This window comes from Salmo trutta, chromosome 18, assembly GCF_901001165.1.
Source record: "Salmo trutta chromosome 18, fSalTru1.1, whole genome shotgun sequence".
Lineage (NCBI taxonomy): Eukaryota > Metazoa > Chordata > Actinopteri > Salmoniformes > Salmonidae > Salmo > Salmo trutta.
Window position 1 is genome coordinate 35,251,620 of NC_042974.1, and position 17,615 is coordinate 35,269,234.

The following is a 17,615-nucleotide window of genomic DNA, read 5'->3' on the forward strand; positions in this document are numbered from 1 at the left end:
AATTGCTCTTTCAAATTTCACCCTTCATTCGCTGCAGTTGTTCTTCCACACATCAACCCTCACCTCCGTGTCTGAGACAGACAGAGGCTTTATCCATTAGGCAGTAGCAGCGCGGACGACTGGACAGATTGAGGCGGGATGGAGGAGGCAGGGCTGGAAGACAATCCTACATTTGAAAATCAATCATGTCATCATAAGTGAGAAGTATGGATGAATTTCATCAGCTGGCTCCTGTCCTGTTCATGCCACTGGCTCCCTGACTGGTCTGTCCTGCTGATTGGCTGCCTCAGTGAACCCTGGATATGAGGAGGGGAGGATTCTGAGATCTGTTGTAATAAGAGAGATGGGTCGGTAGTCTCAGTGCAGTTCTTTAGTGTGCTCAGCGAAGTACTGCTGGAAAACTCTGGTGGTTTTCCCTGACACCGTGATAATGGCTTAACCATCAGATTTGGAAAAAAACAAAAATTGAATGATTTTGTAAGAGGATGTTTCGCAACAATCTCCAGATATGATGAAGTGTTTTAAAGGGCACCAGGACTTTGTCTCTTGACATCTTTACCCCATCATTTTACATATGAGCACTAAAAGCACTGTGGGTATAGGGTGTGGAACAATCAAACATTTATGAAAGTGATGACATGGAAAGCAGCGAGGAGAAATCGACAGCTAGTTTACAGCCTTGTTGTTGAATCGAGCGACAGAGAAAGAGAGTGAGAGAAAGTGAGAGAGAGAGAGAGAGAGAGAGAGAGAGAGAGAGAGAGAGAGAGAGAGAGAGAGAGAGAGAGAGAGAGTCAGAGAAATTGAGCGAGCGAGAGAGAGAGAAGGGGTGGGTTAGAGTGGTGATAAATTTAATGGAAAAATCAAATACAAAACAAATTCATTCCTCTCCACTTGATGCTTGAGTCGTTCCTTTCTTGGCCTGTGCTAAGCCTTTAAAATAAACTGTCACTCCTCATCGATTGCATCTGAATTGTTACCGAGATTTCTGAAAAGTAGTCTTGACACACACCATGCAAATGGTAATCTTGTGAGATGAGAACATGCAGCCTGAACAGCAAACACTTCAGACTTCAAATAAAATGGCTTTTCTTCTCACCTTTCAAATATAACTTAATGCACTTTGTAGGATTGCACATTTCATTGATCAATGTGTTGTACATTGGTGCATATCAACACCATTGCTAATAAGGTGTCAAGTTTAACCCTTGCTTGCTGTTAGACGGAAGGAAGCCATACTCTCTGTCATTGGAATTTATACTCAACAAAAAACATTTAAAAAAGGATGTGCCGTAGTTTGTTTACCATTTGTGCCATATTTGTGATGGAGGAGGATGCCATGATGAAATTCAACTAATATGTTGTTTTAAGTGACTAGTTAAATGGACACTGTAAGTGACAGATAGTGAAATCACGATGTCTTGGTATGGTTCATTATGTGTACAGTATGGTGTATAAATTATATATAGAGAGCTCTATATTCAGCAGTGTAGCTGTGTGTCAGTGGGAGCTGGGAGAGAGAGAGCGCTCTGGTTGTTCCCAAGCTGACAGGCTTGCAGCAGGAGAAAAGGATTTCTCCGGATTGAGTGCCATTTTCTCTTCTTTAACAAGGAACTTAGTGTGTAAAGGAGATCTATCAGGATAAAGTGCAGCTTGACTGATGCCACCCTCCCTCTCTGTCTCTCTTGCACCCCTCCTCCACTCTCACTCCCTCTCTCCTCCCACACCTCTCTCCCACTCCCTCACTATCACTCTCTTTCTTGCTCTCTCTCTCTCTCTCTCTCTCTCTCTCTCTCTCTCTCTCTCTCTCTCTCTCTCAACTCAATGGCTCCCTCAGGGGATCTTCCTTGAGCATTAGCAGAGCACATCCAATGTCCCAGCTACCTGATTTCTTGATATGATTTGTACCGGGGATTTACAATAATCCCCAAATAAAGTTGAAAGTGAATGACTCTCAGTAAGACACACAGACAAGCAAAACCAAACGTTTTCTTTATCTTCAAGAGCATGGAAAATGAATTGGCTTTGTGTTAGATCACAGCATTTTAGCAACAGATCGGGCATGTTGTTTTGTGTTTTATTCTCATAATTAATTCCTACACAGGAACCTCACTGATATACATAATGCATCACACGCTCATTTAAATGTTCAGTACCTCTGTTTTTGTAGTAGCTTCTCATTACTCTTTACCTCTGTGTGTTTGTTAGAGTCTGCAACTCACTTGTAATCAAAGATATCTGCTGGAGTTGCAGGATGTTATAAAATGACAATGCAATTATAGTTACTTCGCACCCCCCTCTCCACTTTCACCCTCCTTATGTTAATCCTTTACGCTCAGCATTAGAGAGAGCTTACTTTTTTACCTCAAGTGGACAGGGATGAGATTCACCCGCATGTTTTAATCAGTCTGCCAACTTCAGAGGTATGGGATAAAGAAGAAAAACAAATCCCAGGCTAATTTGAAATGTACTCTGCATCCGTGATTGAAAACAGCCTCACAGGTAAGGAAGAGAGAGACAATTTGTGAATTTCCGCCAGAGAATGAGCTGTATACTAAAAAACACTTGTCACTATTTCACCATCTGGCCCCTAGTGTGCAGGGAGCACCAGCTGAGGTCCCGTTTCAGCCGTCAATCACCGCTATCTCACTGTGGGGTGTGTATCCCAGTGAAAGGGTCTAGCGCCAGTCATTAGCCAGCTCCGCCGAACTGTACTGAGAACTGCCCTGCGCCGCTCTCACGGCAGTTTAAATATCCCCAGCATTGTGACAGGATCAGTTTAGCGATCTGTTGGATTGATCTCCTCTTTAAAGTTTGGCCTGAGGCGACTCTAATTGGGAACTAGGCTGACTCCCACTTCCCTCTCTCCCTCAACTGTCAGTCAGTGCTTTGTTTACTGAGGACATGCCCAAACCTATTTACTGAATAATGAGGAGACTTGGTGGGGACGCTGCTGATCGTCCCGTGGCCCACAGCAGGATCTCACCACTCTGGGGAGGGAACTCCGTTTTGGACTTTTTCAGCTACTGACAGTTAGCAGCTACAATACTCATTACACGGAGGAGTAGTTTGTATTTTTCTCCTCTCTTTATCCTATTCACCCTTCATGGCATGGAGGGCAGACAAGGTGCTTGTATACTTCAGGGGAATTATTCTGACGCCTTCCAACAGTTTGCAACATATGAGAGGATGTTTTCAAGGCAACATAAAGGAGGAAATGTTTCACTTCCACCATCTTACACATGCTGCTTGTGGAAAATGAAGAACCCATTTGACAATCCTCCAGAGATAACTGGAGATTTCATGATACACAGCAGATTATTGTATTTGTTAAGCTTGCTGTAGTCCAGAAACCCTGAAATATTTAAGACCCTAAAACCTTATAACCAAACCAAGTGCAGGTGTCTTGCTTAATGCCCTCCAGTGGACCATTCTGGAGGAGAGTGCTTTCGCCTGATAGCCCACTTCCTAGTCTCTTTGAATGAATGCCTCCTCAGATTAATATTCTCATTTACAAGGTTTTCAGTGGCGATGAATGACAGAGCCTTTGGTTGGTCTGGAGAGGCAGGTCCATTGATGCCCATAGGGATTTATGAATGATGAAGTGCAGGGCCAGCCACTATCAGAGGTACACAACACTGCTCTTAATAGAAAAGCATTTAACAGGGAGAGGGGAGGGGGGCCTGTGAGGGGCTTTCTGACACTCTACTGATAAGAGGCAGCTCTTCAGAGGTGATGGCGGTTACAATGAAAGACGCTGATGGGGATACAATGACACACATGTTGCGTCTGACAGCCGGTGATTTAGACGTGGGGGAATAGCTGGAGGAGAGGAGAGGAGGTGAGAGGAGAGGAGAGGAGAGGAGTGAGAGGAGTGAGAGCAGAGATAGAGAAAAAGAGATTTGTCAGTGTAAGGAATGAGCAGGATAAGAGGAAGGGAGCTACTTGGCAGATGGGCAGAAGAAATCATGAGCGTACTTCTTAATTAAACATGTGAACAGTGAAAGCAGGCAGAGACAGAGACGAGGACAGTTAAATACACATTACACCACACTGAAATTACGGTACACTCTGAAAATGCCACAATTTTAAACTATATCTCCCCTCTCTATGCCTTCAAGATGAAGCCATTGGACTTGACCTGATGGCTTGTTTAGTTAACCCTGCCTTAGTTCCCCATCCTTATTTAGAAAGGTAATGAAACAGTTTAGAAAGGTAATGAATCAGGGCAGAAATAACAGTCTCCAACTGTAACAGACTTCTCTCGATGAAAAACTTCAAATCATGAATGAGAATTTCTGTTGACGTTCTAACATCTTTGTTGTTGTTGTTGTTAGGTCTCTGAAACATTATTGATTCCTTATGGACTCTCCTTCTACGGCAGGTTTAATGCACCCAGAGTTGGAGCTCACCAGGTGATTTGAGATGTATTTGTAGGAGAGGGACATTTCATGAACATTCTGTCTGACTCTCCCTTTTACTTTCTTTCTTTCTTATCTCTCTCTCTACGTTGAGTGCATTTGTGGTAAAATGAGGGCGAATATCCCCACTTTGACACTCAGCGCAGATGCTATCGCATAGCCTTAGTGTTTAGGAACACAGAGAAGACAGACATCTGTCAGTTGTTGTGTTTGAAGTGAATGTGAGTAGGCAGCTGAAAAACACACTGGACAACAGCCCATTCAGACCACAACGTCTCAGGTGTTTACAAACGGAAGAGGGAGTGACAGCAGAAACCAGAGATGAATGGATGACTGGTGTTGATATCCGTCCTCATCCTGTGTGTTAAGTTATTCCTTAGCTGCTCCCCCAGTGGGGTGCAGGGGAACAGGAAGTTCTATCCAGGCAGCAGACAGGCAGGCACAGCCCCTGAAGGACTCCAAATGAACACTACAGTATGCATGGAAAATTTGGGCTTGTCACCCCTTATACATAACTTATGCCTCTCAATAGCAATATGAAGTAATAGGAAGTAAATGGGTGGCAATAATAACAGTAATTGCTAGTAATTGTTTTGCTAGTAATTGTTTTGTAGTATAGTAATGGTAGTAGGAGTGACACGGTAGCTATAAAGTAGTGGTGGTTATATAACAGTGTATTTTCATATCATTGTTATAGGAGTGGCCATAGTCATTTATCTTCTGTCAGCTCTCCTCAGACCTGTATCTATTTCAGGTGTCGTGTCAAGTGAGAGCAGCTATATCTGGCTGGCAATTAAACTGGCTCTGCCTCCCCTTGATGCTTGATTAGTCCGATTGATGGAGGAGGCCATATGTGGCAGTTTCAAAACTTGGCAGCCATGCTCCATCCTCTCAAATGAGATACTGGCTATAAAGAGGCAGGCTGCCCAGGGATGCTGCACATATGTGGGCCGCGATGTGGACCTCCTCTCTGGGGACTTTCTCTGGGAGTCTAATGGTCCCTGGACTCTCCGGCCAAGTTCCAATAGGGGCGAGAGGTGGCCACTGGCTGGGGGTGTCACTGTCACTGGATGTCGCCTCTGGGTTGCGAGTTGAAGGCTAGAGTGGGATAGCGGGTTTGGCGGTGGGGTGTGTGGAGAGGCGGAGAAAGCCGAAAGCCATGGCCTCCTTCCCAGTCTTGCTCGGAGACAACAGAAAGGGAATGGTTGAGAAGGGGGAATCAGCGGGAGAAGAGCACAAATACAAAGGCGCGGGCAAGGTCAGCCCAGCTAATGGGCCTGAGCTGTAGGCTGCCTGGGGCTAGGCACACTCTGTTCTCTCTCCCGCACCACATCGGGCCTTCAAACACCCCCAAGTCTACTCCTCCTCTCCTTTCCTATCTCTCCACATCTTCAGGTGATGCAGTCCAGAGATCCCATGTTGGTTTCTTTTTCCAAAGACACGCAAACATTTAAATGCTATTGCCACAACCCCCAACCCATAGCATATCCTAGTCTCTTCCTTTTTCACCCTTATCATTCTGTCAATCACCAAGGAGCTGAACTCTTCAGCTTTGTCTGCTATCCCCTATAGGGCCTATACTCTCAGTGAGTGCAGGCAGGCAGAGAGGCAGGCAGCCTGGCAGTGGGTGGAGTTGTTCAAGGATGCACAGTGTTTTCAGGTTGGCTGCTGTTGCTTGGCTCCACTCACAGGCTGCTTTAATGTGCAGCGGAGTAGAATAAGTGAGTGGTTGTGGGCACCAGCTGAGCTCAGCCTCGTCTCTGCCTGGTCGCAGTGGGGCGAGCTGCTGCCACCTGACACTGGGCACCCCGCTCAGGGCTCCTCTTGGCAACGTGGCACAGCACACATGTCCCCTCATTTGGATGGAGATTCAGACGCACAGCACACAAAAGCTTTGCTCCATCCTCCCCTTGCCCCCTCTACCCCTCACTCCCTTTCTTTCCGTTTTTTTCCCTTCTTTTGGCTTTGACGGCATCATAATAATCTGGGTATCTTCTTGATCTTGCCCCGTATTTTTTTTCTTTTTTTTCTTCTTTTATCCCTCATCTTCTCGGAGACGAGTTTGAAATTGCCAGCGTCAGGACTTTGCTAATTAAAGTCATACTTTCAAAAATACCATAATAACTGTTAATTAGCTTGATGCTATTTTCAGCATAATTTGCTAATTAGTGGAAAACCTGTACAGCGTTTCTCTCTAATTACAGTATGGCTCCGCACGGCGCATCTGTGCCTTGACTCCAAATGATACCATTACAAAGTCCCATATTACGCATTCTCTCAAAACAGATAATTGCCTCCACAGATATTGAGATACTTCAGTCAGCTGATTTGATGGTAATAAATGGACAGGCACAGACACAAGCGTCCCCTAGTTCATGTTTACTCAATAGGGAAAGGAAAACATCTTCTGGAGGAGGTGAGTTGGGAGTAGAATGTATGGAACTGGTAGAGTGATTTGGATTGGGTTGCTACAGCACATTTTACAGGAAACTACCAAAAGCAGGTAATAGTTTCAACATTAATACAATAGTGAAACGAATTGCCTACCCGTCAACCATCGGCCTAGTATAATCTAGCAAGTAATGAATCGCTACATGACCGGAGGATGACTCGCGAAGTGTGGGGAAGAGCATGATTGGCATGACCTGTGAACCCTCTTAGCTGTGCCCATCCTCCTCCATGCTCCAGCCACCAGCAGCCTGACAGGGTAGCATCGGCGTTAGTTAATTAATGCACCACTTCAGAGCCCCTTTCATATATGGCTTCTGAAAGGCATTATTAAATTAATTAAAGCACCAAGAGTTAGTCATTATGAAATCAGGAGGTTTACATGGATGACAGCGTTTATGAATTAAACATCCCAAAGTTCCTCGCAGGAGATACCCGGGGATGAGAGTGGGTACCTAACGCGACAGATGTTTGCCCCCTCCCACCCTCCCTCGAGCTAACCTGTATCGCAGGCAATTTAGGACTCATTTGGGTTTTTCAAAACTGAGAAGGGGAGAGAGGAAGGTTCAGGGTAGCTAATGAGCAGAGAAAGAGAGGGGAAAATGAGGTCACAAGGTGGTTCATCTGTAGATAGTACTGATGGTACTTTTTCATACAATGCAACAGAACCTCTCATTCTATGCAACAATGATACACATTACTTTGTTGATCATGAAATAAATATATGTTCAACACTGACACAAACAGCAGTGGTTTCAGCTAGATCCTTATTCAATCATTATGGTCATGTGAGCTTTGAGAAATTAGGTCTTTAAACTCTGGTTTAGCTGAAGTGCACAGAGCAGAGTTGAGTGTCTCATTCAAGAGCTTGGACGATACACTCATTTTCATCTGTCGACTGGTATTCATAGAGAATCTCAAGAGTCTCTCTCTCTCTCTCTCTCTCTCTCTCTCTCTCTCTCTCTCTCACCCCTCTATTCAGGAAGTTTGCCAGCAAGTGTCTTTGTTTACAGTGCCAAGGGAAAATGTCAGAGACGTTGAAAAAATATTCTTACAATCTTTTCTTTTTTCCTTTTTCATCTTCCTAATCTAACAGTTTACTGAACTTGATAAGTGTCCTATCAACATGCTAATCAAATGACTTCGGAACCAAAATTGACAGTTTTCATTAATTATACAAGATTATTCTAATTGCAATTCAAATTTATTCATTCTGAACAGAAGGTATCCAGTAATATTTTAGAAAATTTGCATATTAAATGGAGGGAGTAGTGCATTATGCATGGTAATGTATGCACAGTTTCTTATTTTTAACTTCACGGCCATATGTGGTGTCGTTGTAGAAGCAGGTGAAAAGTGTAAGTGTGTTTAATTTGCTTGACAAACATTGGGCTGGAGCTTGTCAAGGGGAGTATTGTGAATGCCAGTCTTTACTCTCTCTTTATTGATTACCCCAAACTCTAAACATCTGGATGTAAATGTCACTGAGAGAGATGAAGTGAATCTTGGGATTAGTCCCTTCATCGGCTCAATCACTATCAATTAATCTAATAGCATAATTCAAGTGTCCTGTATAAGTAAATGTACCTGGTTTCATCTGGGGTTATTGGCACATTTAAAATGGTTTGTAGAATTAAAGCAATGTTTATTAGAAGTAATGTAACATACTGTGTAACCTTGATTTAACTAATATACCACTATCTCAAAGAAAATGTTTCCCTAATTTCTACATTATTAACAGCATTAGTTAAATTCCTCAAAGTGGGAGAAACATTATGTAAGAAAATAATAACAGGTTCCTTGTCAAAAACAGCCACATTTACTTGGGACGCAAAACCTCCCAATTTGCTCCTTGTTATTGTTTCCTAGAGCAGACACTAAACTGCAAACAGCTTACTGAGATGGCAATTTACTATATGAGGAGGGAGGTGTATATGTTAACTCCACAGGCAGAGGCTTGTACAGTAATGTAAGCGTAATAATTATCAAACAGCATTGGGGGCTATGGGTTTAACACCGGGAAAGCATGTTTGATGTGTAGAGGCAGCCTATAGTGCATCCATACAGGGTGACTAAATCTCACGGTTCAGGGAGCACATTAGTATGGCACTACATCCACCCGCGTTCTAAAGGTGATTTCCATTTAGACACACATTTCCTCATGAAGATAAATATGACTTGAATCGTAATTTCCCTGAAGTAAATATAATACAAATACAACATAATACAGTGTCAGACCAAGCATCCTAATAGATTACTGTCATGTTTTCCATTTGTATGGTAAGTGGTGAACCTTGCGGTGGTCTAGCAAGTAACAAATTGAATGTTTAATCCATCTCAGGGCAGATTGAGAATATCAACAGACTGGTGTGAGTTCTCCTGTGACTGCTGGTACATTTCAGGTCTTTAGGCGCTTCTGGGATGTATTGGTATAGCTAGAAGTGCAACGTGGCAGATAAGTGTAATTTTTGATATTTTCTAAAGGCATCTGTTATTTCTCAAACCGGAATTTTGATTTGACGTAGTTTCTAGTCATGCATGACTCGCTGTCTAAATGTTACTCAACAGCTGTTGGATACATGTTTAGTTGTTTAGTAAATATTTGCCTTGGCACTCAGTGTAAGCAAGATTAACTCCATCGCCCTCAACATCTCTAATAAAGTGTGACACATTTATATTTTTATATGGCTTAATCTGTTTACAATGATGTTTATATCACCAATTATTACAAACTAATGAAACAAATCACCTCAATGTAATTAGTCAGATAGGTTTCAGGAAGCTCATTAGTAGTAATTTGTGTGAAGAATAAGGCCTGTGGTGGTGCTTCTAGACGGAAGCACCAGATCTGTGTTTTAGTTCCACATCAACCCTCATTGTTTGTTGTCTAAGGATGTCTGAAGCGGCCTGAGATGTTTTTAGTCATTGCCCCTAGAAGCAGCAGGGTGTCTGTCAACAGATTCCTCCCCTCAAGCAAGTCAACCTGTGCGTGGAAGCAGAATAGCAGACACATGCTCTTGTGTACACAAGCCAGGAGAAGCGAGAGGCAAAACACTGTCTATTTATCTGTCAGTATTCCTGACAAAGAACTGAGCTGACACGTCAGGGTTTCCCTCTGTGGAGTAGGTGGGAGGGGGGCTTCTGCACACTTACATGCCCACTCTATGCCCAGTTTCTTGTTATTTGCAAATCACACTCTTTGAAACTCACACAAATGGGTTAGACGTGGCACTCTAGGAGTTTGTCAGCTGCCTTCACAACAGCTAGCGATCAGTAACAGTGTGCGGTTCAGTAGGAAGCAGCTTTCTCTTAGCATTTGCCTCGCTGTCACTTTCTCAACACATACGATGTGTGTTTTCATGCTGGGTTCAGCTAGCCTCCTGCTCTGGAAGGTATTTCTCTTCCCTCAGAGACTTCTCATCCCCCTTTGGACTGAAGGAATCAGCATCTTACAATGACATAAACTCCCCTAAGAAATCATACTCCAAATGAGAGCTAAATTAATAATGAAGAAACATTCATGAAGGGAATCCACATTTTATGATTAACCCTCTCACCATGCACTGAGGACAAATGGATGTAAAAAAGAAAATAACTGAATAAATGTCTGTTTATGCTCTATACCATTTTCCCATCACGGACAAAATCCTCTCCTAAACATCCTGACAGAGAAGCACTTGTGTAGCGCTGATGTCACAGAGCTAGCTGGCCTCTTTCTCACAAAGGCTAAGGTATCATTAGCTTGCTCCATACAATGGCTATTCAAGCAGCTCACTGCACTCCTCAGGACCCCTGAACAATGTAATTATTTGTCTCAGAATTATAAAGACAGAGTTTTGCAGGAAACCCGACAGGCAAACCCTTTAGAGGTAAATGCTTTTGGCGGCTTTTTGGGTTTAATCTTGTTCCATTAGCATTTAGGTTCTTTCTCTTGGACACAAAGACCATAATACAGACTTTGGGTCTCAGGAGCCAATGACTCTGTGTATCAGTATAGTCACAAATTATTTTATTTCTTATTCAAGGGTCAATATTGCCCATAGTTGACGCCTCAATATCATATTTTATTATCTGACATGTACACTAGGAGATGTGAAAAGAGGACTATCAAAAATGCCTAGACTACTTTAATGTGGTACTAGGGAAGCTTATATTGTACCAAATGGTAAAAAACGAACATATTTCAAGCATGACCTGAACCACCCTTAACCAAACAATATTATAAATCACACATGTAAGCAGGAGCAAACATTTCCCCTTTATTATTTTCTGGGTTTATACTCATATTGTCAACAGTATAACAGCTGTGTGAAGGGTTCTTATGTACTACCTTTGTGTGTGTGTGTGTGTGTGTGTGTGTGTGTGTGTGTGTGTGTGTGTGTGTGTGTGTGTGTGCGTGTGCGTGTGCATGTGTGTGTGCGTGCGTGTGTGTGTGATTCATTCCAAGGCAGTTTTAGTCCTTATAAAATATTCATTTTGGTTGTGCAGGGCCCTGTAATTGCCATCTCTCACCCTGAATTATTTATACCTCGCACAGACTGACAAAGCTTTGCCATACGGCCCCAGATGAATCAGAAAGCAGCCATCTCTGCTGCCAACAGCACTGGGCTTTCACACAAATATGGCAGCCACGTCTCTCAGACTGGCCCCTGTTAATTTGACATTTTCTTTCCCCCCTGCCTTTGTCCTAGGAGCACATAAAGGTTACCTGTTAGCTTTAAGCACACCAACCTGCTCCTTCTCTCCCCCATCTCTCTCTCTCTTTGTGCCTTGCCTAAATGACAGCCCACTGTGGCTGTGTTTTGAGACAGACTTAATGTGGCAGCAGTAGCAGAGTGGCTGCCTTTTGCTTTATGATGACTGACCAGTCCTGGCAGCCACTTTAGATACATGTATTATACATTAGTAATAAGAACATGTAGAAGTTTACACACACAAACATGCACACACACACACACACACACACACACACACACACACACACACACACACACACACACACAACCCCCAACAATGACCACCACCACTAGCCTCCTGGATGCGATGTAGCTTTGCTGTCAGTGAGCGGTCAAAGCCCCTACGCTGGGCGCACTGTACAGCTGCTGGGTTCAACTGCGTCTGTCTGTAGCCTGACCACTCCAAGGTGCCTGTGGAGGAGAGGGCATGGGGAGCCGGCTGTGCATGGGTCTCATTGTAGGCCGGTTCTGGGGCCTTCCAGGCACCCTTACAGTATGTCCAACAACTTCAATACTGCTATTCACTCCAGAATATGCTTATCTTCCATCTCAGTAGTGCAGGGAGGTGCTGACTGATATTTCTTCAGGCCCCAAACACTGAATGCTAACCAGTAATGCACCATATTCCCCCTTGCAGAAAGAACCTAGAAATACCCTATTTCACGCTGCTAGACCAGCTGGCTAGCCGTTTACACTGAAATGTGAACTGTACTGATGATGGATTGTTGTGCGGGATTATTTTACGACGTCAGCACCATCATCACCTGTATTGTCGAGAAGGTGTGTAACAATAATGTATTCATAATATTTAAAGATTAGATAAATCAAACTGAATATATCAACATTTCAAGAAGAGTAGAAATAGTGTTGGTTGTTTCACGAAAACTAGCTGTAGATTCCTTTTCACGGTAAGGCCACACTAGACAAAAAGCAGCAGAATAATTTATGTTTTGTGCCTTATTTTCTTCAAAGCCATGGTACAGAGAACCTAGATTCACTGTAAAACAAAGAGCAGCAGGCCCACTATACAGCTTCAGTAGCTTGTAGTGTGGTAACGGTAGAGAGCTTGGGGCTAAACATGTAGTATGTGCTGGGTTAGACCTCAAGCACAGCCCTGGTCCACTGTTACCCAGTGTTGGATAGTTAGCAGGGCCACTGAATCTATATCTAGCCTGCTACAGACCTGGACTGGAGACTAAAGGGAATCAGTTGAAGATGGGTAGGAGTGTGTTTGACGTGGGAGAGCGAGAGAGAGAGAGAATTCTCTGCTGTAATGAGTCCTGCAGCCATGAACTAAATTAAGAGGGATCCTCAAGTGAAATGTTGTCAATGCCACTCTGGCCATTAGAGAACAGTGGGATGGTGGAGGAAAGGGTGTAGACTATAGAGGGCTGAATGGGGAGGTTTTTATTGTTTGTATGTCTCAACAGCCCACCTCCCAAGTTATGGGGAATACTAGATGTTGAGCACAAAAACAACGGTAGTGAAATGTTTTAGCAATAGCATTCTCAGATGAGGGCAATGGCCCATAGAATGGAAGTGGTTAATTTCCCCCAACCAAATAACATTGGATAGTAAGGCACTTGTTCCCTGATAAAGAAGTGATAGGATCTGCGGGGCTGGTCCCTGGGCGCTTGTACAGGGCTATATTGTTAATGCGCTGTGGTTACTACGAGGAAGGGGAAGAAAAACAGCTGTAGTTGATGAGAGAAGACAGCAAGCAACCAGAGTATGACAGCAATGACCCCCTTGCTAAAAATCCCTCTGGAATTTTAGAGGTTAATGTCTTTAATCAGCGGGTAAATTAAGATGTGTTAGTACAGAACAACCTACATAGACCAAAAAGCTTGCTCCTTGTTTATAATGGAATGTTATAAGAACAAACCAGTGTAATGGAGCCTGGCCTGTCAGAACAGGGACCTGAGTGATGTACAGTAGATGAAGTACAGTAGAGTACCTTACATACTGGAGCTGATGGGGATGCAGAAGGCTTGACATTAAGACCCTGGCATTTTGGAAATCCAATATGTTATTGACCTGTGTACTACTATCTCAGTGAGGAGACCTGCTGTCAGCAGATCGTAGTGGTGGGTTGTGAGACGCTGGTTCCAGGTCTCCTCCAGCCTCACTGAGGCCCATGGTGAGGCCCATACTGGGGTCTGATGGGCTATGGTTGGGTGGTGGTCGATACTCATCGCCCTGCAATGATGACCTCACTGTCATGGCCGCCGGCTATGGACTCTTCATGGCAGTCATTGTTGCTTGGGCACCAATCAGGAGCTAAGGACTGTCAATACCTGACGCTCATGGATGTTTCAGTGGTGAACTTCTGAAATGGGTGGTGTACAAAACACAGTGAAATAAATGCAGTATGATACCCTGTTAGTATTGGTAGTACAGTAATATTACAATGGAGTCATTACTTCTAATTTTTCCCTGAATCAAAGGCAGAGGTGTCAAGGAGTGGGTGACATCTCCCCCTCCCAATTAGCTTAGCTCCTAAAATCAGGAAGCGTCTCCTCACTTCGTCTGTTTGTTTTCTCCGTTTCTCTTCTATTTGATGATGGGAGAGGGGCGAGCTAAAATTAGGCTGATGGGTCTCCCTTTGAGTGTCAGCCTAAAATGATCAGAGTAGAGATAAGAGGGTCTAGCAGCCCTCAAATCAGTCAAAGTGCCAAAGTCTGCCTTTTTCTCCTCAATTACCAGGCGTGTGAAGCACACGGAGTGGAAACCGCCGAGCCTGCAGCATTACTAAAGAGACAATCTATTTCCCCTTTGACCAGAGGGAGAGAAATCATTATCGCATGATTAGTAGCTAGCCTCAGCAGTGTGGCGAGCATGGAGGTACAGGCTACAGGAGAATCCTATTAATTGCCCTAGTCTCTGTTAGAAAGGGATTGTTTTAGCGTTGATTTGTGGGCCTGTAACTCAGGCCGTTGGAAGATAAAAGCTGATGTCAGGTCGTAGTTATACTGGCAGACTTCAGACAGGGAGAGGGTTGTGTCAAAAGGAGCATAGCTCTCCAGTACTGTAAGTCTATCTCTTTAGGCTTTCGCCTGTCTCCTTCTCTTTTGTCTTTCTTCACACTCCATAGTTTCATCCTCCCCTCCTTCTCTCTCTGCTACTCTCTCTCTCTCTCTCCCTCTCCCACTCTCTCTCCTCTCTCTCCTCTCTCTCTGGTGAATTGCAGCCCTGCTCCAACTGATAGCTGTCTGGGCCGATGATTTCCTCCATGGCGGTCCGCTGAGAGCCTCGCTCGTCTACTGGCTTTGGAGGAGTTGCTTTAATTAGCTATGTTAATATCCCCTTCATTGGCCTTAATATCTCTCTACACCTTCCTCCATCTCCACGGCCACGAGGGTCCTCCTGTCCTGTCACTAGCTCTGATTATTGAGAAGGATAGCTTTAATCAAACCTAATTGCAGTTCATTCTTTCTCTCGATCCCCCCCTTTGCCCTCCGTTGCCAACATCTAATGGCGTCCTCGCCTTGATATCCCATTAAAAAACTATCAAACAATCTCGTTTTTTGTCTCCAAGCAAAACACCAGCACAAAGTTCTGTAGATATTTAAGAAGTAAAAGAGAGAGGCTTGTCTTAATTGCTTGCCTTTTCACCAAGGACCAATTTACAGTACGCTCATGTAGAATGTTAACTCTAATGTAATGATGCTTTACTGTTGCCACTAACATGGACTACTGTTGAAATGAAGCTTATCTGTTAGCTGGAAATGTGTTTAATCGTCTTCATAACAGTAAACATAAATGAGTTCACAATAGAACGGCTGCTTTCTATTCCCAAGTTGTCCTTTTCTGTTTATTGCTCACTTTTTGTTTTACTGCAGTTTTACACGTTGTAATCGTATTACAGCACAACAGAAAAAGGAACAGAAAAGCCCCATGTTAAAAATAACATGTCGCTTCAATAACATTTACGTTTTGGCTACAAAATTATTATTTTTTGATTTTCTTTTGCATATATTTATTTTGTTGCGCAAGGTGAAAACATTCAGAGCACATCAATCTTGGACACACACACAGGCTCTTACCCACACACACACACACTAGTCTAATCCAATCTGTATGAGAGGCGACAGACAAATAAAAGTCGTATTTCAGGTCTGCTTTCCGCAGATGTCTACTGCTCTGCCTTACGACTCTTTGGGGAAATAAAAACAAGGTCAGGGAATTAGAGTACATAATGGTCATTTTGATGATCGGCCAACAGCTGCAACCAAAAACACACTGAACACAATCAGGCGAAATGCACTAATGACAAGTCAGGTTTTTTATGGCCTTGCCGCACACCAACAGGCAATCAGCATTTTGGCGTGGCTTAAAACTTTTTATTGATTGCAGAGCCATAGCCCCATGGATGAGGAGTGAAAATATTTTCTCACCTCTCATGCTCCTTTGGTCTGGCAGTGGTGCTAAGGGTATTGGAGTCTTATTGGAGAACACTTCTAAGTGACCACTGCATGTGTTAATGTGGCCAGGGTAAGAGGGGTCATTTCAAAGCACAGATGTATTGCATTGGCCCAGATCCCACTGTGGAGTAAGAAGTAGGAGGCTAGGTGTTGAGAAAGAGCCTTCTTAGGCAACACGCTCTATGTTGAGCAAAGCAACATCAATTCAATCCATGGTAATACAATAAGTTGTAACAGTGCATATTTAGCTTTTCAATGGAAACCATGAAATTGTGCATTAAACCAATAAATTATGGTGAGTGTTTACATCAAACTTGAAGGGAGTCAAAAAACATGAGTCCTAATGAGTCTGTAGCATGTTTTTACTGTACATGACAAGAAAGTCAATTAAAGGGTGTTGTAGTATGTTCTGCTGATATAATCATTGATCCCGCTGTCAGGTTTAGGACATATTATTGTCATCACTTGTAGTGCTAATAGGGAATACATTTGTTGAGGGAGACAGCAAGCCAAGACAGGGACTGTTAGTCTCCTCCGCCTGTCTCCTTTGTAATGTTATCTACTGGATCACGGAAAGGTTATATTTAAAAGAAGAGCTCACGATAGAAGGCATTTTCAATAATATCACAGTGATCTGACGTTCATTTGACGCTCACAGGCAAACACTTGTCAGCTGAAGCGAAGTGCAGCAAGAGGGAGAGAGAGAGAGAGAGAGAGAGAGAGAGAGAAGCTCATAGACTAACCAACCACAGATCTGTCTCTCACATGACATTTGTTTAGAGACGATTAGCCAGGTTGTAATTTGTGGCATAATTGCCTCACCCATCCACCAGTGTGTGTGTGTGTGTGTGTGTGTGTGTGTGTGTGTGTGTGTGTGTGTGTGTGTGTGTGTGTGTGTGCGTTTGTGCGTGTGTGTGTGGCGTGAAGCGAAGGTCCCAGGAGTGGCCGCCTAATTGTCTGACAGGACTATACGTTTTGTGGCGCGCTCTCACCTTGTTAGGTCCTTTATCCCTGATGCTCTTCAAACAAGACCTGGTCACAGGTGGGCCTCATTTGCCTTCCTATTGAACAGCACAACTTTAATTGCACAGGGGGTGTTCTGGGATTAAATAAATGGGTGGAATATCAAGTGACTTCCTGCATGCTAGTAGCAGATGGGTATGAGAACAGGCTGTGAACTCAGGTGAGTAGATGATATGACAAAGGGTTGCTACTAAGGGGTATTAAAGCAACAGTAGATATCTGCATTATTTTAAACAGTTGAGTAGCATCTATCTGTTTGATGTTGGTGAAATTGATTTCTTGTTGACATGTTGAGTGGCATGGACCTGTTTTGATTTTATGGAATTCCATTCCATATGAATTCTTGAATGGCTCTATGCTTCAATTGTTTCAGGACTATTTTGTAAAACATAGTAGTACGATGTAGTTCAATTGTTTGTTTTTTGCTCTCTTTCAGATTCTTCCTGAAGTTCTTCCTGAAGTGCAATCAGAACTGTCTGAAGAATGCAGGGAATCCCAGAGACATGCGCAGGTTCCAGGTAACTGAAAGTTACACAAAACCACACACACACACTGGTTTAAATTCA

At 43.5% G+C, this 17,615-nt stretch overlaps 1 protein-coding gene across 12 annotated transcripts in view; it reads left to right on the plus strand.

The window, feature by feature from the left end:
• The window catches only part of LOC115153233 (transcription factor COE3), a 70,599-nt gene that overhangs the window by 21,380 nt on the left and 31,604 nt on the right, over positions 1-17,615 (plus strand). For all 12 annotated transcript variants that reach the window (XM_029698458.1, XM_029698460.1, XM_029698459.1 and 9 more), the window contains exon 7: positions 17,486-17,567. In XM_029698458.1, coding sequence (XP_029554318.1) covers positions 17,486-17,567 — 82 coding nt within the window. The remainder of the gene's footprint in view (positions 1-17,485; positions 17,568-17,615) is intronic.